The sequence below is a fragment of the Hermetia illucens genome, chromosome 1, assembly GCF_905115235.1.
Source record: "Hermetia illucens chromosome 1, iHerIll2.2.curated.20191125, whole genome shotgun sequence".
Taxonomy (NCBI): domain Eukaryota; kingdom Metazoa; phylum Arthropoda; class Insecta; order Diptera; family Stratiomyidae; genus Hermetia; species Hermetia illucens.
Window position 1 is genome coordinate 38,843,348 of NC_051849.1, and position 25,708 is coordinate 38,869,055.

The 25,708-nt window shown below is 46.5% G+C and overlaps 1 protein-coding gene across 3 annotated transcripts in view; it reads left to right on the forward strand.

Moving 5' to 3' along the window:
* Positions 1 to 25,708, forward strand: part of LOC119646351 — a 103,870-nt gene that overhangs the window by 38,016 nt on the left and 40,146 nt on the right. For all 3 annotated transcript variants that reach the window (XM_038046786.1, XM_038046785.1, XM_038046787.1), the window contains exons 2-3: positions 3,618 to 4,823; positions 4,923 to 5,230. In XM_038046786.1, coding sequence (XP_037902714.1) covers positions 3,784 to 4,823; positions 4,923 to 5,230 — 1,348 coding nt within the window. In that variant the 5' untranslated portion in view covers positions 3,618 to 3,783. The remainder of the gene's footprint in view (positions 1 to 3,617; positions 4,824 to 4,922; positions 5,231 to 25,708) is intronic.

Genomic DNA, 25,708 nt, shown 5'->3' on the forward strand with positions numbered 1-25,708 from the left:
ATCCTTCTGCGAGTCATCTCACTGTTGTTGTCATTTTTCCAGCGACTCCCGTCTTGCCGCCTTTCGTCCTGCCACAATGTCTATTGGGACCATCATCATAGGCAAACGCTGCCTTGCCTGAAATTGTTATAAAGGCGCTCCATACCCTTAACACCACTAAGTGGTAAGTCGTGTTTCCCCTCCTCTGGTTGTTCTCACACGTTAGTGCTTCCTTCCAGATGGGTGCTGCGTATAACAGGGTGAAGTCAACCACTCCGGCCACAAGTATTCTTGGACTATATCATGGACCTACAATGTTAGGCATCATTCGCGCTAATGATACGCTGGTATTTGCCATTTTCTCACGGGCATAGTCTAGATTTCCCTGATGATCCTTGCGTCGATCATCATCGCAAGGTGTTTGATAATCAGCTTTAAAGTGATGATGTGATCACCGGACCGGATATCTGAGTGGATTGAGCACAAGGCTGTCGTACGGTCGCGGTTCAAATTTCACTGGTGGTAATGGGATTTGTATCGTGATTTCACGTCGTATACCAGTCGACTCGGTTGTGAATGGGTACCTGAATCAAATCAGGGTAATAACCTCGGGCGAGCGCAATGCTGACCACATTGCCTCCTATAGGATATTCTGTAGTGTACCGTTATGGTCTTGAATGAAGTGTCATAAAACACTTCAAGACCGCTTTGTTGTGTCCGATACTCAAGCAAATTTCCGCGAGTTCCTCCTCAGTTACCACAGTTATGGTAAAGATGTTCAACGTTTGTCTATATTTTTTTCATTCCAGTTTATGCGCGAGGAACAGCGCCATCACTATATCGAGAAGAAGATGCGGGCAGGTCACTTGTGGTGTTCGCCCTCTTATCTTCTTAAACCTTGTACGCTGTTCCCCAAGTGTTTTGATTGGCCTTTGTGCAAACTTCCTTGAAGCATTCTCGCTTGATGGTCGGTATAGCCTGCTTAAGCTTACCTCGGACATTCGCGCATACTTTCCTTTTCTCGTCGAAATCTGGTCTTCTTCTAGATCGTTCGCAGATCCTCCTTGCCCGGAAACGTGCAGCCCGCAACTCTGCGGTTGATGAGGATTTGCAGCCTCGGCATGGCCCCATCGCATGCTCTCGTTATGCATCTCATCATCTTCATCAGCTTTTCTGAAGCCATTCCATTGGGATCATGGTCTCCCAGTAGCGCCTCTGTGAATGCATCCCCTTCAAAGGTGTTTACGGACCAGCCCTGGTTTCCAGCTCTACGGCAACGCACCTCGTTGCGTGGCCCACTTTCGTTCTAGAGGAAAATTGCCTGGTGGCTATGAGTATTGTGCTCACTGAGAAACCAGACCACTTTTCTCGCCAAAGTGGTGCGCACATAAATCGACTATTGAGTCTGAGCATGTCCCTTAAAAAGTGGATATATTTACAGTGTTTCCAAGCGCGAAATCCGGCTCCCCAAAAGTTTCGAGCAAAATACGGCCTCTGGTGTTCATAATTCGGCTACCCCAATCCACAGCCCATGCATTGAAATCATCCGCTTTGATTTTGGGTTTTCGACTTCTTGCATCCTAGCATTTTCTCGAATTTTGCTATCGTCACGCTTGGTGGAGCACAGCAAATTTGTTGATGCCACCTATTTTTACCCTGACAAATCCAACTTCTGGAAATGCCTACATGCTCACATTACTACCTTCCCGGTTACATTTGTAATCCAGGCACCACTCGTATTGTTGCGATAAGGCCCGCTGATCATGACCACCTCGACTCCCTTCTGATAGATTGTTTGTGAAAGTAGGTCTTGCTCTGCCTCACAATGGGTGGAGTTGGTTTCTTCATTGCATGCAAGGCTCTCCTGAATACTGGGCATCTACAGTTGCCTACGATGTGCCGAGACGTCCTTAAAAAACATGGATGGTCAGCTTTGCACTGGTTGAATATATGGCTTTCTCCTCCACATTTTCTGCACCTGTTTGGTCTATCGCAATTACCGGTGCATTTCGCCGCTATATAGCCAAATTAAAGCACCGATTGAGAGACGCCTTCTCTCTGAGTCGTCGAATGACCCAACCTATTTTTACTTTTCAAGCCGCCAGCAGTTTTTGCGCTCCTTTAGAGGAGAAGCTTATAACATAAGATATGATTGCGAACTTGAGCAAACCGAGTAGTCCGAATTGCTTTTCTAGGTCCTCGCGGATGTCTTCCTTGATAGTGACTTTACCAATCACTACTCACTACCAATTAGTTTGTATCACAATTTCCTATTTTTTGGCCCGTACTTGTGCGTCTTTCCTAAAGACTTCTCCACCTTGCCGAGGAAATTTTCAGCCGTACTGCCTGGAGACTTCTTCAGCTCTAGCAGTAAGTCTCCTTTTTAAACATAATGGTCAATTCGGGTCGCAATTTTTCTTTGCGTGTCGCGTTCTTCTTTCCGCCAACCTTGGTCCATGTTTCCTTTGTTTTTCTTTGGGCTTTACCTCCCTTAGGGTCATTGGAGCCGGCGCCGCTGTTTCCACTATTTTGGTTACCTTTTATGGCTTTTCCCTTTTCCGGTGGGAGGCCTTTTTGACTCTTCACGTCCTGCGAGGGTCCAAAAGAATCAATTGCTTCTTCTCTATTTCTTTTTTCAAGTTTACCGCCCTTTTGATTTTGAGGGGGCGTCATTTATGTTACGTAATTAATTCTTCCTGCATTTTTATCGTTCTTGGCACTGTTGTACAGAACATGAATGGCGCTAACCATGTTTGTGAAGGCCTGATGCACATTGTGTTTGCCCCTTATGAATTCGGATATTTATATTGTCTTACCTCCGAGTAGGGCGGACGATGGTTCGTTCGTATTCGGACACAGTTTTTCTGTTTCGTTCCCCCTCTGGGCACTCCGCATTTATTAGCTTCCTGAGCACTTCTCTGATTTTCATCCTTCAGCGTTATTTACTTCGCTGAAGGTCGCAGGATCTTCGGGCTTCTTCTAAATTGATCGGACAGTAGTTCCTAAGAGCTATCCCGACCATTTACTATGAGCTGAGGAATGCCCAGTTTGAGAAGCATCTTTTCGCGCCTTTGGAACAGGCATTCTTGGTGGTGATGTTCTCCTTTTAAACGCTTCTTTCTCCAGGCTACTTGTGGTATTAGATGCAACGGTGGCCAAGTAATCCACCATTAGGGCACTACAGTCGAAGGATATCGACAACCGTCTGCTTGCCCACTCCTCAAAGCGGCCGGTACTGAGTTCCAAGTCCTGCACAGTAACTTTCACTTTCCTTTTTTCTCCATATTGGTTTCTTGTTTTGAGTGTCCTTCCTATAGCAATTTATGTCCACGGGTGGGTGATTTTCTCCCACCTACCTGACCTGCGAATAAATATGCCTATGCACGCATACCTCCAAATGCGTATAAGTGCATATTCATAGGAATCCGCCGAGCATTCCCTTATCCGTACGAAGGACGCTCCTGATGGGAGATTCACTGTGGCGACTGTCCTTCCGTTTGTCTTTCTTTTTGGCTGCGGGAAATCCATTATGGATACGCATCTGCAATCGAGGGGAACTTAAACTATTTTTGATTTATTCAGCGATTTTACTCATATTTTAAAAACTAACGTCATCATATTTCCATTTTCCTTTACAGGGTACCCTTCATTTTGGCGCAAACTCCAACAACGAAAGCTTCAGAGCTATACAATGCTAAACTGCACTTAGTTATCCTCCCAATATGTGTTTTTTAATTCTCAAGGTCCGAATAAAACCTAGAAACAAACACATTCGGATCAATAAGGCCTGATTTTGAACCTTGAATGTACCAAACAATGGAAGAAGCTCTTCCACAAATGGCACTACTGGCTCTTGCCCTTGCATTACTCAACTCCTTGCATGCAACCGCCTCCAGTTCTTCTGCGCCAGATATGCTTTACATCCGCCATGGCCGCTCAAGAGTGAGGCATTCCAACGAAAAGGACTATCTCCGTTGGGGCTTGCAGGCATTGGACAATTTAACGCTTCAATATGACGTAGTCGATTCGTTTGACAACGAAAGTTTTGTTTTCCTGGACGGTGACCTATGGTTTCTTGACAATGGCACATTTTATAACCAAACTGGTAGCACGAAGCCATTCGAAGTACCGACATCTACAAGTTTACCCATTTCACATGCACGCAAGAAGATCGCGAAGAAGAAAATCATGGAGAACATTCGGAAAACTGTAGACAAAGGAGTGGAGTATTTGAAGGCTCATAGCAAGTTGGAGGTGAACGATATCATACCATCAAGCAGTCGAACAAAAGTAGGACCTGATGCCAGTCATTCCGACAGTTCGTCAACGGAGACTGCAGTTGTTGATAATATAGCTCAGAAAAATCTACCCCATTCCGTGCCCGCTCGGTTGAACGTGCCCTACACCCAACAGCTAGCGAACCGCGAGAACGATCTCGATGAACCTGAGTTGACCGATAGAAACGAAACTGCCATATCCTTGGATGGAATAGGCGAGGAGGCTCGCGAAACTGAAACAAAAATGCTGGAAAACAAATTTTCACAAGAACATCCAGATGAGTTTGAAGGTGATGAAGAAACTGTGTTGGAAACGATTTTCGGGACGACAAATGAGGATTTGTCCGATCTGGATGAGATCAGTCGCCAGAACCGGTTGAACTTGCTCAAGGGTCGTGATGTTGTGACCAAATTTCTGCAAATTGTGGAAAGCCAACATTTACTGGGAGCCAACTGTACAGCAGGAACGGCACTTAATCTCGGAGAAGGTGTGGTGGATCAGTACGCTCAGGATAGGTTCAGAGTTGAAGCAGAGGTGGCTGTAAATCGGGCGAATATGTTAACAAGGTTGGTGGAACTTGTGCAAACCATCGGGCTCTTATATAAACCCAAAGGTTTTACTGCTTTATAAGACATTTAACTTTTCTCTGTTCCTTCTTCTTGCAGAATTTTCAAACAAGCTTCCCCCTCAGTCCAAGCATCTGAACATCTCCTGCACGCGTCAGTGCTTTCAATGGTGGAATTCGATGACGACATATTTGCTGCCGGGAATTGTTTTGATTGGAACCAGCACCCCTCGAAATCAGGACTTTTTTGTCCTTTTGCGTATCGACTTCCACCCCCAGACCAAGGGGCTGCCTTCGCTAAAGATTTAGCGGCTGAGTATCACTACCTGGGCAACACGTCGGAGTGGTTCTTTCTGGCAAGGAAAAACGCAGAGAAAGTCATCGATAGGAATGATCAATATACAAAAGGTATGTAAAGGACGATTTAAATAATGTTTTCCTACTACCGCTTGGTACTTCCGCCCACCCCATAATCTCTATATTATTATCTTGTTTTTTGGAGAACTCCAAGCGATGGAAAAAATTCGAGAAGTAAATTTGCAGAATTCGTTTTACATTTCCATTGCAAAATCTACTCTCAATTAGTCATTGTTCGAAGGACGATTCCGTTGCGAGCAATGAATAATTGATGAAGGATTCCTTGGATACCAGCAGCTTTATCCGCCCCAGAGGTTAATCGTGGCTCCAGGTGAAAGTCGACCGACCAGGAAACAGCTGGAAATGCAAATTTTAGAAAACGTGATGGCATGGGAGTTGTTTCTGAAAATAATTTTGGAATGTGGAAATCAATGTTTCGACTGGGAAAGTCCTTTGTTCTGCGTACATTTTAATCTAAATTTATCACGGTTCAGTCGAGGGAACATCTCTTCAGGCTTTGGTGGTATTTTACCATAGAACAACAGCCGCTACCCCATTGCAATAAGGCATAAACTTTCTGACTCCTCGATGACTTGTTGACTTGAGGACAATTGGAAGTCACTTAACTTTCGAAATGCTGGAAACTTGAGCAATCTTGGCAACAACATCTGAACTAGTTCAACTTATCGGCGTTCCTTCTCCTTAGTTTGTCTTACTAAGTGAAAGTGTTGTTGTACTCGGAATAGCTCAACAACAGTTCCTCCCATTTGTGCCTTGAAAAAGTTGGCAATTCGCTCCTTGGGTTCGCTGCAGAAAATAAGCAGAAAATGCCCCAAGCAGTTACATGCAATTGCAATCTAAATGCGGGAAAGTGTTACGTTTTTCATGAAGAAAAACCTAAGCGTGCCTTTGTGCTCCGTGTTTACAATTTACAGATGACGACAATAAAAGTTTCGGGACATGTTTTAATTAGGATTATTTGCTGCAGAAAAGTTGATGGAAATTAAAATAAGGGAGCACATACTTCAGGTGAAATGACCATTGAAGAGAGGAGGAAAGTGCATTGTGCAAGCTTTGCGTTGAAAAAATGGGAAAATCATGTGATGAAAAGGTTTTTAGAGGGAGTGCATTTCTCATTGCAACCGCGAAGAATTTTAACTGCAAAACTACCTTTGTCTATAGAATTCCTGAAAAGTTTATATTTCCCTCCAGCTTTACTGTGGTTATGCAATTCTGCAGCGAGAGTTTCAGAATCGTTAAAAAAGTATATTCCGCTGCATAGAAAAACCAAAGAGAGAATCCCAGGTTTTTGTGAATAGGCTAACTATCCATTGCGGCCTCCATTTTCTGTACAGCTCACCCTTAAGTGTACTTAGCTAACATTTAAATTTACGAGGTTGGATCAATAGAAAATCACGGCGTTAGGTAAGCTGAGAGTCAAAGATCGCAAACCACTGCGGTGACGAAAAGATACGGGTTAATTCTTGAACAACAGATACTCTTTGAATGAAATCCGAATTGTACAATTTATGGAGATTTACTGTATGCATCTGATGGGAGGTATCTTTGCCGAATGTGTATCTCTCTATAATAACAACTGTGTAACCCTGTGGCAACTGGGCTCGAGGTCATGTGTCAGGTCTATTTAATTAATGTACATATTATGCTGGCACATCGTCTGGTTGCTTCCAAGAAATTTTGAGATTGTTCCCAGACGGTGTTCGGTTTATCGGATTCTAAAATTTCATTATTTGCTGGATAAGACGCTGACGGATACATGACTTGAATAGATGAGAGCTATTAAATCCTATGCATGAAGTTGAGTTGAGTTTAAAGGAAGGCTGCCTATACATGCAAAAGGGGGGTGGATAGTGATTTAGAGTTTAAGAATAAATGCAAAGTTGTAGTATCCGCTGCTTTCCGACATGCAATACTTCAATCGCCTTTTCCAGCAGCAATCTGAATATAGAATGCATTCGCTACTATGCAGCATTTCTTTTTCTCCAATACAGTCCTACCAATTTTCTAAACCCCATTTAATTAATTCTCATTTTCATAATTTTGCTTGCAAAACCTACCACCTTGTTATTTTCCGTAAAACCCGAGAATCCATTTTAATTTCATATGGTTACCATTCACTCCTTGCTAGGATATAGCGCGTCAACCACACCTACATGAAATACCCTTCAGCTCCGCCCACGACTTTCCGAGACGCTCGCACTCCTCCTCTACTGTTCTGCGCCAACTGCCCTTGAAGCGAACCACCCCTTGGCCTTCTTGGGAGAGCGAATTTCACTGCATGGCGTAGCACTTCTTAATGTGCGTCTTATCTACTGCCACTTTCGCTTTCCAATCACAGTTTAGTTAATCTTCACTGTTGGAATCGAACATTGTCCGTTCGCACGACAAGCTCGCTCTTGTGAGATGCCCTGGGAATTTTCGTAATAACTTTTGGGTGTCGAGGGCAGTAAATAGAACAGTCGAGATCGGATCGAAAGCAAAGAAAAGGTTGGACTTGTAATGATTTGACTTGATTTACTTTAACTATTTAACTCTTATTTTTTTGATTATAATATTTTGACTTTACGAGGAAAACGCGAGTCGAAGTGTTCCGCGCCACGGTTGGATACAGAAGAGACCGACTTATTTCCATGCGGTCCTTACTGTCCCAACCAACGGCATTTTTTTACCGCTGACTCTCCACTCCCCCGGTGCGTTCTGAAAACGAGTGAGTGGAGAGTTTCCGCGTTCAGCGCCATCTACCCGTCCGCATCCGCAACATCCGAAATAAATTTCGAATGCTGCAGATCCTGCCGCGCCACATCACTCCGCCCCCAGACGAAACCTAGGGGGTTTCGGCGACGGATCCCCGAACTTCGTTCGCCGTTAATCCACAAAGCGGACACGACGTTGCTTCGGGGCGCACACGGGTTTCAGCCTGGACAAAGAGACCGCCTTTTTGTGACCACCGATCTCGAGCTGGAAGAAATGTTCTCCCCTCTCGAGAACGCGGTACGGGCCCTCATATGGAGGCTGCAGCGGCTTCCGGACGGCATCCGTCCTGATCAGCACGTGCGTGCATGTGTCCAGTTCCTTGGGCGAACAAGCAGGTATGGACGAGTGTCGAATGGGTGGTGGCGCTTTGATGCGTCGGAGATTGTCCCTCAGCAGACGCACCAACCCCGACTCCGTGAGACCCGATCTCTTGTCGAAGACCGGATCGCTTGGGAGTCTTGGGTTCTCCCCGTAAACCAGCTCCGCGGGGCTGGCAGCAAATTCCTCTCGGCGGGTTGTTCGAAGGCCGAGTAGGACGAGAGGCAAGACTTGAGTCCAGGACGGGTCGTCGCGTGCCATAATGGCGGCTTTCAGCGTCCGGTGCCAACGTTCTAGCATCCCATTGGACTGCGGGTGGTATGCAGTAGTCCGCTGGCGTTTAAAACCCAGGAGTTTGCCTAACTCGGAGAAAAGGGTGGACTCAAATTGCATTCCCTGGTCAGTGATGATCACTGCAGGGACGCCAAAGCGAGGTATCCACTCTCGGCAGAGGGCTTCGGCACAAGATTGCGCCGTAATGTCCTTCAGAGGTATTGCCTCAGGCCACCGCGTGAACCTGTCGATGATTGTGAGGCAATACTTGTAACCGTGCGAGTCTCGCCAAGGCCCTATTATGTCGAGGTGTATGGTGTGGAAACGCTTGGTAGTGCGGGGGAATGAGCCCACTTCTTTCCTTACATGCCTGGAGACTTTACACTTCTGGCATGCGATGCACTCTCTGGCCCAGGAATTGATATCCTTGTTCATGGAGGGCCAGAAGTATTTTCCGGTGACTAACCGGTTTGTTGTCCTGATGCCGGGGTGCGCCAAGTCGTGAACTGCGTGGAACACTTCCTTGCGAAATGTGGCCGGAATGTATGACCGAGGTCCCTTTTCCGAGTCTTCGCAGCAGAGCGAGAGGTTTGAGCCGAAGATGGGCAACTCCCGAAATTTGTATTTGGGGTTGGACTTGAGGCTCTGAAGTGCTGCGTCATCCTCTTGCGCCTTGGCAATAGCCGAGAAATCGAGTGAGGCGGGGATGTTGACTTCGGAGACACGAGACAAAGCGTCAGCAACAATGTTGTCCTTCCCGGACACGTGCTGGATGTCTGACGTGAACTGGCTTATGAAGCTCAGGTGTCGAAGCTGACGAGGGGACGCTTTGTCGGGCTTCTGTTTCAAAGCGAACGTGAGAGGCTTATGGTCCGTGAACACTGTGAACGGCCTGCCTTCTAGGGAGAAACGGAAGTATTTGATGGACAGGTATGCGGCGAGCAGTTCGCGATCGTAGGTGCTGTAGTTCCGTTGAGCGGGATTCAACTGCTTCGAGAAGAAGCTCAACGGCTGCCAAACTTGGTCCACCTTTTGGTGAAGGGCAGCACCTACTGCGATGTCAGAGGCATCAACAAAAACGACTAGGGGTGCATCTTGATGAGGAAATGCCAAAAGTGTAGCATCAGCCAGTTGCTGTCTGGATTTATTGAACGCGCAGACAGCCTCTTCAGACCACACAATCTCTCGTGTGTCTTTTGTTTTGGGGCCAGACAAGTACGCGTTCAAAACGGACTGGTGATGGGCGGCCTTGGGCAGGAAACGACGGTAAAAGTTTAGCATGCCCAAGAACCTCCTCAACTCCCTCACTGTTTTTGGACGCGGGAAGCTTGTGATTGCTTGCACCTTGTCTGGGTCGGGCTGTATTCCTTCAGAGGAAATGGAGTGGCCGAGGAATCTCACCTGTTTTTGAAGGAATTTGCACTTCTCAACGTTTAAGACTAAACCGGCCTCAAGGAGACGTTGAAAAATGCACTCGAGATGGGCTAAGTGCTCAGACTCTGAGGAACAAGCGATCAAAACATCATCCAAATACTCAAACAGAAGTCGAGGTTTCGCAGGACTGAGTGAATGAACCTTTGAAAGGTTTGCGCCGCATTGCACAATCCGAAAGTCATTCGGGTGAACTCGAAGAATGTCTTCAGGAGCTACTGGGATTTGGTGGTATGCCTTGGCTAAGTCCAAGGTCGAAAAGATGCGGCAATTCGCGAGGTGATGCGCAAAGTCGTGGATGAGTGGAATCGGATATCGGTCAGGAACAGTCTGTGCGTTTAGCCTTCTGTAATCCCCACAGGGACGCCATTCGCCATTTGGCTTAGGGACCATATGTAAAGGGGAAGACCAACAGCTGTTTGAGGGCCTGCAGATACCCTGTTGAACAAGTTGTTCAAATTCTTTCCGCGCGATAGCCAGTTTCTGGGGTGGTAGAGGACGCACCTTTGAGAAAATCGGGGAACCAGTAGTATTTATGTGGTGCTGCACATTGTGCTTTACTGGTTTCGAGAGACTACACTCGGTAGTTATCTGGCTGAACTTTTGGAGGAGTGTCCGAACACGAGAGTCGGAGATGTCTTCCAAAAGAACGGAAAGGTTATTGTCAGCGTGAGATACCATTTGGCCCGACGAATTTAGTTTGGTTGTGGGGTCTATAAGGGACTTATGTTGCAAGTCCACCAGCAACCCATAGTGACACAAGAAGTCTGCGCCTAATATGGGGAAGCTGACATCCGCCAGGATGAAACGCCACGGAAACGTCCTACGCAAGCCAAGACTCACGTCCACTTGCCTGTACCCGTATGTATTGATGCGGGAGGAATTTGCTGCCGCCAGTTTGAGGGGTTGTGGGTATAGTCGATGATGCTGGGGTACGGGAAGAACCGAAACCTCCGCACCCGTGTCGACGAGGTAGTTGCGCCCGCTGAGTGGGTCGAAAATAGTTAGGCGACGTGGCGCTGCGCTCTGGGTGGCCGTCGCCAAGACCCCCCGCGGACCTAGTTTTTTGTGGTAGGCGCGAATTTGCAAGGTAGCGTGCATCTTGTCGCTTTATCTCCGAAGTCACGATGATACCAGCAAATACCCTGGTCCGCAGGCTGTCTTGACGACCTGCTACCCGAACGCCCTTTTCGTGTGGCAGGCCGCGAGCTCGCTCACGGTCTGCCACACGAAACGCTGAGCGTCCAACGTCGCCCGCATCTCGGCCACGCTGGCAGTTAAGGCCGCGATCTCGCGCCGTAAGTCGCTGACCTCATCCGACGGAGGTTGAACGGCCGCTATGGTTGGGCGAACGTACACCTCCTGTACCTGATCGGCCGTTGCTGCCAGTTCCTCCAAGGAACCGGAGACGCAGGCTAGGATCGCCTGGGTGCCCTCCGGGAGCCGACGCAGCCAGAGCGACTTGATCAGGTCGTCGCCGATCTTGCTCCCACCCAATTGCCTCATTTCACGAAGCAATTGGCTGGGAGTTCGATCACCCAACGTTAAACCCGCCAGCAAGTGGTCTAATTTTGCCGACTCGCTTGCCGACAGGCGCCTGATCAACTCGCTCTTGAGCTGAGCGTACGATGCCGACTTCACTACGTCGGACACCAGAAGTATGGACTCTTCGTCCAGGCCGACCACCGCGTAGTTGAAACGGGTCGCGTCCGATGTGATGCCGGACATTTGGAACTGTGCTTCCAAATGCACGAACCACAGCTCGGGGTTCCGACGCCAAAACGGAGGAACGCGTACGGCGAGGGCGGTCACTTGTGGGTCCGATGGGCCTGCCGCGTCTTTACTGTCAAACGACATTTTTCCTACCGAGAAGTACGAGATTGTGATGCAGACGCGGTGAGTTTATACTGAAACGCGGTGAAATTTACACCAACACGGCAGGCCGATCAAATTCGCCGGGCTGTAGCTGCGGCGTTGGCGGTGCTGGGGACGTCCGTTTGCTGCAAAATGACGACGGCAATGACGCGGCCACTGACTGCGAGGAGACCGGGCGGTTGTTCAACTTATCCTTTCCGAATGCTGCAGCGCCCAATTGCTCTGAACCTGATCGCGGGCTGGACTCTGCCCAATTCTGATTTTCCTTTTGTCCACGAGCCGTTGTCCAAGATGAAAAGAAAATGCCGAAAGAGCGGCGCGAGCTGGGCACGGACTCAGAACAGTTGCGAGCGACACAGCCACAATTCAAAGCGATTACCAAGAATGTCCGCTACTCTGGCGTTTACAGGAATGCAATATGGAGATCTCGTAGACACTTTCTTTTTGTTGACGAACGTCGTCAGACTTTTACGCCATTAATCCGCCCACACACCTTGGGAACACTTCTGAAGCGCGGATAGTATTTCCTGCAAAGATTGTCGGAAGGTCGTGGCAATGATGGCTGGTCCGGTGTGTGAAAGGTGTTTGGAAGTTCTATTTCTGCCGTGTTGCTCGGACGAATTTTGTCGTCAATAGAACTTCACCAATGGCGGCGATGGCGGATAATTTGTCACTTTTTCCTATCGGGGTCACCACTTTAGTTAATCTTCACTGTTGGAATCGAACATTGTCCGTTCGCACGACAAGCTCGCTCTTGTGAGATGCCCTGGGAATTTTCGTAATAACTTTTGGGTGTCGAGGGCAGTAAATAGAACAGTCGAGATCGGATCGAAAGCAAAGAAAAGGTTGGACTTGTAATGATTTGACTTGATTTACTTTAACTATTTAACTCTTATTTTTTTGATTATAATATTTTGACTTTACGAGGAAAACGCGAGTCGAAGTGTTCCGCGCCACGGTTGGATACAGAAGAGACCGACTTATTTCCATGCGGTCCTTACTGTCCCAACCAACGGCATTTTTTTACCGCTGACTCTCCACTCCCCCGGTGCGTTCTGAAAACGAGTGAGTGGAGAGTTTCCGCGTTCAGCGCCATCTACCCGTCCGCATCCGCAACATCCGAAATAAATTTCGAATGCTGCAGATCCTGCCGCGCCACAACAGTGCGTATGATTGCCAATCAATCGATCAAATTCTTCGTTTGAGATGTGAGAGTGTCAGGCCAGTTTTGAGCTTTCGTGTAACGGTCAAGTTCACTTTCCATGTGCTACTCCCATGTAGCTACACTGAAATAACACTTGTCATTGAACAGCCTCAACTTGATTTTGGTGTTGAAATGCATTTCCAGATTTGTCACAGAACAGCTAAAGCGGATTTAGCACTGTTAATGCGCCGGGCAACAGTCGTTTCGGTACCACTCGGCAAAAACCACGCTTCCTAGATATACAAATTGGTCCACGCCTTTGATGCTCTTCCTATTTATGTGCGATGACCGGTCAAACTAAGAACCTTGGTTTTGTCGGTGTTTATCTTCAGTCAAACTCTACTTGCATCTCTTTCCAAATCCAGAGCCATTTCGCTAAGGTCCGTGACTGGATGTGAGTTTGAGAGGAGATGTCATAGTCTATTGAATTTCTTCCGAACAAGGCAACTTGAGAGCGTCACCGATAAAAAGAAGAAATAATATCGGTGATAGGATGCAGCCCTGACGCACTCCGATTTGAACTTCAAAATCCTTCGAGATTTTACCTCGGTGAAGCACGTGAGATTTTGCGCCATCATATGTCATCATCAACGGCGCAACAACCAATATCCGGTCTAGGACTAACTTAATAAGGAACTTCAGACATCCCGGTTTTGCGCCGAGGTCCACCAATTCGATATCCCAAAAAGCTGTCTGGCGTCCTGACCTGCGCCATTGCTCCATCTTAGGCAGGGTCTGCCTCGTCTTCTTTTTCTACCATAGATTTGCCCTTATAGACTTTCCGGGCTGGATCATCCTTATCCATACGGATTAAGTGACTCGCCCACCGTAACCTATTGAGCCGAACTTTATCCACAACCGGATGGTCATGGTATCGCTCATAGATTTCGTCATTGTGTAGGGTTCGGAATCGTCCATCCTCATGTAGGGGGCCAAAAATTCTTCGGAGGATTCTTCTCTCGAACGCGGCTATCGGGAGACGTTTCGAGCGGAACTGTTTTTGTAATATTTTTTGTTCAGGATGCTGGGAGTCCTGGGTCCGCACGCACTTAGTGACGGACTGAACCGCTTGGGGAGCAACTTACTCCCTCTTTTGTAGTTCCGGGACTCTTCTTTTTTGAGTTAAACCCAAGTTTACAAAAAAAAACATTGACTGACGGTTTTTGTATTCTCTTATCCTTATTTTTCCCGTTTGACCAGTGCGGTTTGATGTTGTTGGTTGGATGGTTTTTGGTGCTGACGTTGCCACCATATACTTTGTCTTGCCTTCATTGATGTGCAGCTCAAGATCTCGCGTCGCCCGCTGGATCTGGATGAAGGCAGTTTGTACGTCTTGGGTGGTTCTTCCCATGATGTCGATATGGTCAGCATAGGCCAGTAGTTGGGGGGACTTAAAGAAGATTGTATCCCTTGCATTTACATTTTATGATGTTGTGGGCGTATGGGGCTATCCGGCCTAGCAAGATAGAGGAGAATATCCTTTGGATGGTACTCAGCAACGTGATACCTCTACAATTGTTGCACTGTGCGATATCCTTCTTTTTATGTATGAGACAGATAATGCCTCTTTGCTAGTCTTCAGGCATTGATTTGCTGCCGCACACCCTGAGCACAAGTTGATGAACCACTTGGTGTAATTGTCGCCTCCATATCTACCTAATTCGGCTGTAATTCCATCAGCTCCTGGCGACTTATGATTTTTAAGTCGATGAATTGCACGGACTGTTTCTCCTACACTTGATGGTGGCAATATTTGTCCGTCGTCTTCAGTTAGCGAGACCTTCTACTCGCCGATGTTCTGGCGGTTCAGTAGTTCATCATAATACTCAATACATCGCTCCAATATGACCATTCTGTCGGAAATCAGATTTTCCTCTTTGTCTCGGCAGGATGAGCTTGGAGAAGTATAAGGCTTCATCCTGCTGACTTGTTGGTAAAACTTTCGCGTCTAGTGCGGTTGCTCCCTGTATTGTTCGAGTTCCCAGACCTGTTGATTCTCCTAGGTTTCCTTTATCCTTCTGTGAAGTCGCTTCTCCGCTCGACGGAGTTCGTGATAAGTCACTGCGCGTGCCCGCGTTCTTTGAAAATGCAACATTACTCGGTATGCGGCATTCTTCCGTTCCGAACCAGCCGTTCCAACTATTTTTACGTCTGGGGCCAAGTATGTTTGTGGCCGTATTTATGATAACGTTCTTCAGGTGATTGTGAAGATCATTTGTTGACGCTTCATCTCCAGGATCTCTGTTGACTGCGGTTACTGCGGCATCCATTTCCCTCTTATAGGTGTCACGGAGGGCTGTGTTGTGGATGACTTCAGTGTGAACTCTCACCTGATTGTCAGAGGGGATTCTGGGTGGTGTTGTTATTCGAGCTCGGAGCACCATGCCAACGAGATATTGGTCCGAGTCTATATTGGCCCCCTATATGTTCTGACATTCATTAAGGCTGAGAGGTGGCGTCGTTCGAACAGCACGTGGTCAATTTGGTTGAAAGTGGTCCCGTCTGGAGAGGCCCAGGTTTGTTTGTGGATTGCTTTCCGCGCAAACCAGGTACTCCCAACAACTATTTCGTTTGACACTGCTAATTGGATAATCCGCAGTCTATTATCATTTGTATAATATTTTGATGTAAGCTATGGGAGCCAACGTATCGCCTGAATACGGGCTCCGTCCCTACTTGGCTGTTAAAATCCCCAAGTATGATTTTATTATCATACCGGGGACAGGCTTCAAGGGTTCGTTCTATTGCCTCGTAGAAGGTATCCTTCTCCGACTCTGCAGTCTCTTCTGTAGGCGTGAAAGTTTCTAAATTTGCCCCTCAAGCGCAGAGATATGCAAATTGATCGGCGCCTTTGATGCTCGTCTATTAATGCGCAATGATCCATCAAACTAAGAAAGGAAGAAGGTGTTATAGTCCATTGAATTTCCTCCGAACCAGGCAGCTTGGAGAACGTTACCGACAACAAGAAGAAATAATTTCGGTGACAGGATGTAGCCCTGGCGGACTCCAATTTGAACTTGAAAATCCTCCGAGATTTTACCTCGGTGAAGTACGTGACATTTTGCGCCTTCATATATGTCGCTCTGAATTAATTAGTTTAGTTTACTGGGGGGTACTGCAGCTCCGAGCACTCAGGCCTTTGTTAGGCCTATTGTACTATCCTCGTAAATCGCATATTCAATGGCAGGCTTCTGCGAATATGAAAACATTCTCCAGAGGCAGATAGTGTACAGATTCTTCATTGAAGAAAACCTTATCAAGGTTCTTCGTCTGAGATATGAGAAGGCCGGGCAGTTGCATATGAAGTGCAGGACCGTCTCTTCCTCCTCCTTACATTGGCTGGAAATAGCCAAAACCACCAGTCTCAATCTTCACCATATGGTAGTTTAAGGAGCAGTGTCCCGTTAAAAGCGCTACTAGCATTTTCATGTCCCACTTTATAAGGGGCAACAAAAATGCCGCTACCGCGTCCTCGGTTTTTTTTTCAGAAAGATTTTTGCCTGCCCGCAAAAGTTTATAGAGAAGTGCGGGGAATATTAAAGGAGAAAGATATCTTGATATTACGGGAAAACAATATCTTTATTGAGAGACTAAATAATACATACGAAAATTGACTATTTAAATAATGCGTACGTTGAGTAGATCCGATTACGACGCTACTGTAGTTGCTTCTATCCTTGTAATTTCTTCCTTCAGAGTAGACCTGATAGTGGATAGTCGGATGCCAGAAGCTGGTTCATCACTCACCATTATAGATCCAGACTCTTGGCGAACCCGTCTCTAAGTCTTTTCTGCCACTCACATCGGGAATATTTCGTTCAGTCGGCCAAGTTTCAGCAGCACCTGATGACAACTCCACACTAACTGGCTTAATATGTCGTTGCTGTGTAGTGCTGATAATGCCTCCCGAGGGGGCAGAACCCCTCCCTGTGGGCAGCCTCAAAGATATCCTACTTCAATAGATTTCTGGGGGCCAATATGTGGATTTATCTCCACTGCAACCACTGCATGTGAAGGATCCAACTGATTAATAGCGGTTCGATTCCTTGCTGTTTTGCCGCGTCAAAAATTGTCGCGAATGAGGGATAGTTGAAGGCACCTTCGATGTCCATGAATTCACCGAAGGCGTATTCTTTTTCGGATATGGCCTTTTCAATTTTCCCGAGAGTTCAGAGAGTGCTGTCTCCGTGAATTTGCCTTTCTGGTAGGCGTGTTGACTATGATGAACCGGCCACTTAGAAATGTGTGTATCCCTTATTAACAAATCTACCAGTTTTTCTAGTCCTTTTAGTAGAAAGGAAGTTAGACTGATCAGTCGGTGCGTCTGTGTAGGCGGGTTTCCCTAGTTTGAGAATAAATATCACCTTCACACACGTGAGTTGTTGAGTTGTATCTATGCCTATTTTACTAGCTCCAGTGATATTACTTTGCATGGCAGATTCCAATTTCTCAGTTGAAGGCTGTATGCACCTGTCGACCACGAGATGAGATTTTGGATGCTACCTGGAAGGTGCACATAAGGCAAATGGTTTTCCGTTTCGTCATCGCTTTCTGTGCGACGGCGATCCGCTTTAGCTTTCAGCCCCTAGGGAGAGTTAGTCTCCTCTCCATGATGATCGTTTAGCCGATCTTATACTTTTCTTTAAAGCTTTATGTGGCTGATGATTCTAGCGAGCGACTAATTCAGAATTCGGGACACGATTGAGGAGCACCCTTCTTGCTCTCCTCTATTTTGTCAAATTTGTTTGTGTTTTACCTTTCTTTGACGTCTTGAGCGGACCACACTCTTCGAAAGCTTCTCTCATGCTCTCTCATGCTGATAAGTGTCGTCGTCACTTTACAATGCTGCTTGATACACGTCATTCGGACTTTGCAGTTGGGCACATGTTTTAGTTCGGTTTTTTTTTTCAGAAATGTCATTATACCCTTCTTTCCTTTTACGTATCTATTGATTCACTGCGGTTAGATATCACTTGGGTCGCCTTTGGAATTGCTGGAGCAGCAGGCTTCAACTTTCCCGTGGACCCACTTTTCGCCTCTTACAAGCCAATATAGAGCACACTATGGCGAACTTTATCTTTTGCCGTCTTTGGTATGGTCTAAATTTGCAAATTGAAGAACTTTTCCTGAGTAGTTAAATTTCTTTTTACTGGAACGCCTCATGCAGTTATCCCTCCTGAAGAATTGCGGTGGATATCTAAACCGAGTTCGTCTTCTTTCACCTCATGGTTCTTCGCCTTTGCTATTGGTGTTCTTGGTAGGATCATGCTTCAACAGGCCTGGGAGTTTCGGATCCCGGAAGATTCACCGTAAAATTGGTGATTGGAAACTACCAGAAGGAAGTACTCGATGTATTTGAAATCCATCTGAAAATGGGGCTCAGTTAATGAATATCTGACCAATTAGGGGGCAAAAACATCCATACTATCTAGTTGATTTCACAAGCAGAGACGTCGGAGGGATTGGACCGATAGTTACGACCCGAGATTCATCATTTCCGATCGGCATGGCTGAAATATCTATTTGTCTACGGTTTCAAGCACTTTGCGTTAGCTTAAAGATAGTATGACTTAAACATCGCCTTATCATGGTGACCTTGGATCTATATAATATGGAAGTTCATACGCTTTGTTGCAACGTCTGAATGCATCTGGATGTGAGTCCTAAAGATAAGCTTGCTTTTCTCCAAGTACAGTTTTAGAGCCCATTCAGCAACTGAACGAAATACAGAAGAGGTTTTATAATCAGAGGTATCGACCTTTTGAATTTGAAATCGGATCTATTGATATTCCTTCAATGAGAGCAATACGACAGGAAACTAAAATGCGAAATATGACTGAAACTGTACAGTATGACGTGGTTGACTTTTAGGCATCTTTACCACTACGGACACCCTTCTTTTTCTTCAGAATTTGTCCTATTCACAAGTTTGATCTGGATGCAATCTCGGGACTTTCAAATCTCCATCCATCGTATCAAGCCACCGTTGTTTCGGCCGCCCTCTTGTTCATACCAATCTTGGCAAGTGAATTCTCGTTGGTGTGAATTACATGAGCATACCATCGAAAACGACTTTTTCGCAATTTTTACACAGTCAGTGCAACTCCGTATCGATCGCGGATATCCCCATTTCGGATGTTAAGTCTTTGAGGGTTTTACGTGAGCACCTGTCTGGAAGACTTAATCCCACGGTCTTCTTAGGACACGGATGCATTTTGTGACCACAATCAAAGCCCCGCTGAGACAAGCAACAACGGTACCAGTCTATACCAAGTGCATGGCTTAGCATTCATACTGGTGGATGCAAGACCTGCCTAAATCTCTACCGAAGTAAGGAGTACGGCACCCGTGTTGAAACGCAACACCGCGCTGAGGCCCGAAGGTCTCTTCTCGCTTGAGCATCACCACAGCCCCCATGAAGCTCCCACTAGGGAGCCCCTCGTCCATCGCAACATCTTCGTCTCCATTACCGTAAGGCGCAGTTTCATTCAGCCTTTTATAGTCGGCCAACAATTAGTACATTTTAGATTTGAGACGTTCGTTGATACGTCGTTCGCAAAAAACACCAGCTGTGGAACGTCACTTCATCCAGGTTGCGTTAATGCGTGAAGCAATTTCATAACGCAGTTCTCCATTGGCTGATATCATTGACCCGAGCTCAGTGCCATTGATAGTGTGTGCCTGTTCCATGGGATCGAACGTCCAAAATTCAGTTTTATTTAGATTCAATTTGAGACCATGTTGCATAAGGCGATCATTCTATTTTTGGACAAGTTTCTCGAGATCAGTTTTGTTATTAGACGCTAGGAAAACATCGTCTGCACAAAGCATGTATAGCGCGGTGGACGTTGGTTGTCCCGTGTGATAATGTCTATAACGAGAAGAAAGAGCAGTGGTGAAAGGGCGCTTCCTTGATGAACACCAATAGAGACACGAAACGGTGGTAGAGCGATTGAACCTAGCGCACGAGTTCTTCTGGCACTAAGTGTTGTCGTAGAGCATACCAGATGATTTCGTGTGGCAGACGCTTTCTAGATCCAGGAATGCAATGTAAAGAGGGCGATGTTTGTCATGGTGGTTCTCCATGAATAACCGCGCAGAGTGTATTGCGTCAGTAGTTCCATCGGCAATGATTGTGGAAGTGGAGGATGAAATCGAAATATTCTCGCCATCTATCCGTTGCGGTTGGACAGTCGGTAAGCAAAGTACCGTTCTTGTCATTGAGGTACCAGAAGTGTGCGATATCCTGTGTGCGCTCGTGTCGGATTTTGGCAAGTCGATACATATCTTTCTCGCTATCCAGGGTGTCCAGTTTATGGTATAGATCTTTGTAATCGACTGCTGGATCCGATCATGTTGTTTCTTAGCTACATTGGATGCATTTTCTTAGTCGGTTTCTCGCGGGACCTGTCACGAAGAGAGATCGGGTAGGATTTAGTGCAGTGGAAAAACTCCAACTATATTTTATTTATCTCTTTTCGTAATCTCAGCATTTTAATTTTGTTTTAGTGAGGATAGTACAAAGTACGTTGCCCCAAACTCTCCTCATTTTTACCTGGATTTGAGACCAGCATGCTATGTTAATACCTTCAACGCGTTGCCATCGTGCCATGTCCACTGACATTCCATTGTCCATAGGGAGCTAGTTGAGCGACGCTAATACTATGCTCCATGAAGGAGAAGGAATTCTCTCTCTCCTCTTGCTCGTCCTCCAAATAACACCTTTAATTTTTCATATTATCCAATTTTCACGAAGAAAAAAAGAGTTTTCTTAAAACATTTTCCGGTCCTCGCAAAGTTTTTCCTCGTGCCAGGTTTCTCCTGTGCCACTTAGGCCGATCTGGTGCTTTCACTCAAGGCGATTGAATTCAACCTTCTTGCAGCGAATTTTCCTCTTTAAGGATAGAATGAAAATGAAGATTTGCTCTCCTTTCCGTATATCCCTCTTTAGGGTTTAATGAAGCGACAAAAAGGAGCTAAGAAATATGGTGGTTTGCCTTTCATCGTTTTTATTTTCTCATGCGGTCCGCCACTCACTTTACTGATGATTCATTCCTTTTTTGCGTACGAATGCTTCTCAAGGTCATATCACAGGCTGAAAGTACACGTGGTAATCATTCATCCGGACTTAAACCTGTTTGAATATTAGTAGTGGGGTTACTGGGACACTAAAAACTTGGAAGCCTCGAAATCCTTGCAGAATTTTTAAAATTTAATATTTATGTATGGAGTGTGTTGTAAATGGCATTGACGAGTATGAAAAGTTTTGTTATTACGCATATTAAATTCGTCCTTTTATCTTTCCTGGAAAAAAGTGACAGTTGCAGTACGGTTTTAGTATACTATAATTTTGGTAATTATACTAAGATTTGCACAAAACTTTTCAAAATTTTTGTCTATATAACGACTTATTTCAGTAAAATTGTGCATTTCTAGCGTAAAGTTAAGGGGGGCTTTCCATAAATTTGGCACTCTCATATATGAGTAAGTCTCATGTCGCAATCAGGAATGTCTTTTACAATTTATCTATTTATGAAAAACTGGAGTCAGCAGAAGCTTCCACACTATCGAGATTTGCGCGGGGGGGTTTCGGGTAAAGTTCCTAAAATATGGTTATATGCAATTACTACTTCATTTGAGAAGGTATCGAATTGGAATGTATTTTGAGGCCGTTTTTCAGTTGGATGTTACCATTTTCGGGGCAATCGCTCCTCTATTTTTCACCCAATGTCACAAATAAGATCAGTACTAATCGAGCCCTTTCATATGATACCCCACTTAACCATATTCTGTGAAAAAGTGTTACACCTCCCTTTCACATGTATTGGGAGCCCCCCTTAAAATCAACATAAAATGGCGCCACCCACTGTATGTAAAGGGATCCACAGACCATATGTTCTTACCAAATTTCATCACAATAGCCTTCACCGTTTACGGATAATTCTGGTGTGACAGACAGAAGAACGAAATCGAATAAGGTTTTATACATTTATACTCAGCATTTTTCCTTTTCTTCTTTTCCCCTCTATTGTCACTATTTCAAATTCTTCCTTTCTACCCTTTTGTTTGTAAAACAAAACCTTATTAAAATCGGTTCAATGTTTGTCTTTTTTTTGGCGTTTGAATTTGGAAACGTTCAAAATCTAGCGCTGGTTCGTGCCATGCGGTTATGTGAGACTTTTACTCACTAAAATCGCATCCTTCTCCTTCCTTTACCCTGTAGGACTGCCATTTCGGTATTAGGACGCGGGCCAGGATCAGTTACCAACTGCGACTTGTGTCGTTATTTACTTTCTCCGAAGCTCCTCCTTAGTCAGCAGATTGCGTATTTTTTTCACCGTTGTCGGACTACCAATTAAACACTTCCCTGTCATCAGAAAACTAGCCTGGAACCGTTTGACACACGGGCTAGCTCTCCCGGCTCTGGGAGCCTTCAAGTCAGGGGATCCCTTTCACCAACGCAAGGAGAGGGGAGGAAGGGAGTTGTTAGTTCAGGAATCCCTTTGCCATCCGGTCCATTCGCCGTCCGAGTTCAATGCTCTTCGCAATAAGAAGAGCTCGAACATAATGCGCAACACGATTCCAGCTGCCAGCGCTCTTCAGCATCTCGCTAACAATGTTGTCTGGAGAGAGCTCCCCTGTGTCTGCATTAAGCTGCTGACGAAAGTCGTCCTACCTTTCGCAAAAGTAAAAGGTGTGTTCAGCGTCGTCTGCCACTCCATTACAGAACACACAATCAGGAGATGGCGCCTTCCCAATCTTGCGCAGGTAAGACTGAAAACCTCCATGTTTTAGGTTTAGGTCCAAGTTAGGTAAGGAAGTAATCAATCGAACCGTGCCGCCGATCGATATGGGGCGCAGGGTCGGGATTCTCTTTCTGGTCAAGATGACTACTTCGCCATTTTCCAACGCAATTCTGAATTCATGAGCAGTCATCCATCCGCTTACCCGTTGCATCAATATGCCAAGTCTGTTTGCGCCTGTTCAACAGTGCATGCTTCAACAAGTGCCGCAACGCCGTCTCGAAGGCATATCGAGTCTCAGCATACTATCGTTGGAAGCTTTCAAGAGGTCCGGCCCTAGGATGGATCCCTGCGCTACTCCTGACCTGATTTCCATCCTCCTCTGGACCTCCAGCGTCTCATTGAGGAGGGAGCGGTCTTTGAGATAATCTCTCAATTTCCGCAAGACAGCTTGGCACGTGGCATGAGTTCTAATGTGCCTAGCAAATTTTACGGAATTGAAGCAGTTTCTGACATCAAGCATTATAAGGAGCACTATCTGGTGAGGTCGGCGGCTGTGTGCCTCGGTTTGATGAACCGCATGCACGACCTCCATAAAATCATCCACTATGAGTCTCCCAGTTGTGAATCCGAACTGCCCTGGGGATAAGTTCCCGGCAGTGGGGATCGCTGCGGTCCATTTGCTCGGTACTTAATATGCAGGGCTTCCGTAAAGCCACGACTTTTTGGGTGGCAAGCTTATAACCAAGTCCCCATGGGTCCTCGTTCACCTCGTGGACTAGGTTCTGCCAGTCGCGAGCTTTGCTTTCATTTAACGCGCTGCGAAGCCTCCCTTTTGCTGATCTACACCGTGCCTCTATGGCGCATGCTTCCTCGTTGGCGTGTAAACATTGTCTTATGACACTCTCTCCGCAGGTGGGCAATTTCTGCCGCCCACCAGTATATAGAAGCCTTGTCGCGGCTGAGGCCCCTCTGGGGTATGGAAACCTTACACGCCGTTAGATCATCACTGAATTTAAGACGGTGTCAGTTGTAACGCTATCAACCCCCGGCGTGCGGCTCATGAAGTCGGGTACCTGTTTCAGTATTGCTCCCTGATTAGCACTAGATCAGCATCTATCTCCGCAGCGAACTGCGCTAGCAAGTGGTGAGCGGTTGCACTCTGGTGCATGTTAATTCGTAAAATGGGGATAGTGCCATTCGCTCCCTAGCCCTTTCCAATTCCGCCCTGAAGATTGGAAACCGTTCCGAGCTGCTACTGCATCTCTGGCATGCTGACGTCTGTCCATAGTCCAGACACCTGCAGCACTTGGTGGGGACTATCCGCATTCATACCCTGCATATTACTTATCCAATTTTGATTTTCTCTCTGCTAAGGAGTTTCCTCGCATATTGCTCGGGTAACTTATACCACGGCGAGTTTTCGGCCTCGAGCATTTACAGAGGTGATACCTAACCGGGCATTGGTTGCCGCTGGACATTCATGGTTTATCGTCCCTCCACTTCATCCTTTCCTGTGAGGCAGTCAAGATCCCGGATTTGTAAAGAGCACATAGGACCTGTTTCGGCGATATCCTAGACGGCCTCGTCCAGGGGCTATTCTGCTTGGGCGTTGGCCAAGCTCGCGCACTAGCTCCTGGATTTAAGTTTGATGGCCGTGGTTGCTCTCGTTCCGGGCTCCCGAAACTTAGCTGCGGAACGATACGGTTTTCGAATTCCTGAAAAGAAAACGCTAAAGATTTATTACTATTACTTACGTCGTTGCTCAACTCTTGTTTGCATTGGGCTGGCTCCAAAAATGCGGCTGTTGGAGAAAACTTGGCCAAATCGCTTGAACAGGACCTAGACTAGAAACAAAAGCCTTCTCCGTCAATAACCCCTTGTCCGCTTCGCAGAACGTACTCTTGCTAGTTCGACGACGACTCCGCGCCTCTCGTTTTCCGTATGGCTTTAGACAGACGAGTCCTGTAGAAGGAGATACAATCCAATATTTCCTCCAGTTCCATCATCCCGTTCGGTTCCGTTCCTCTGGAGGAACGTCGCCTAACGCATACACTTCACCATGGCCGCGCATTGCCTGATGAGCCGTCCGAATCAACCTATTTAGGACTAGCGATTCTGACTGGGTTTTTTTTTAGAACAGGGGCATTACAGGGTATTAGAGTCACCGTCTCCGCATTGTCAGACGCGCCACTTGGTAAAGCTTCCTCTTTATTTGGACGTCCCGGTGTCACATCGGGTCATCGAGTGTCAGCCCTCGCTACTTCTTTCGCTAATTGCTGCGGTGAACGACGCATTTTTGTGTTGCGCTCAAAACGCACTCAGCTCTTCCTCCTTCCCTGCTATTTCATCGATTTATTTTGTTGTTTCATTCGTTCTCCATGGAAAATTTACCAGCGCATCCTGTGCAAGGGAGTGAGCCCCAATAGTCAGGAACGAGTGTGCCCTCGGGGACACAGCCCTTAACCCAATTCCCTGAGGCCTAACCTACGCTTAGATGATCCCGGATCAATGCACACTACGTGATCAGCGTCCCGAAGGGGCTGACTCCTGATACAGGTCACAACTACCACCTTGACAGAGCTAGGCTTACATCGCCCCATCAACGACGACAGTAAGCTGTCGACGGCTCCGGAGACTCCCAGTGTGTCTCGGCGTGTACTGGTCATTCACGATTCGTTCTTTGCCAAGAGGCTTTCTCAAGGCTAGTACCTAGGACGCATGTATACTGCCAGGGACGTCACACCCCGTACCATAAGCGACCCGTTAAAGGTCGCTGATGATTCCTGAGGGTACTTTAATCGGAAGATGGAAGTGGCAGTGAAATTCACTCTCCTAAGATGACTGTGGGTCGCCCTAAGTGTACTTGGCGCGAGGCGCTATACTCTACCAAGGGGTGAAAGGCAACTA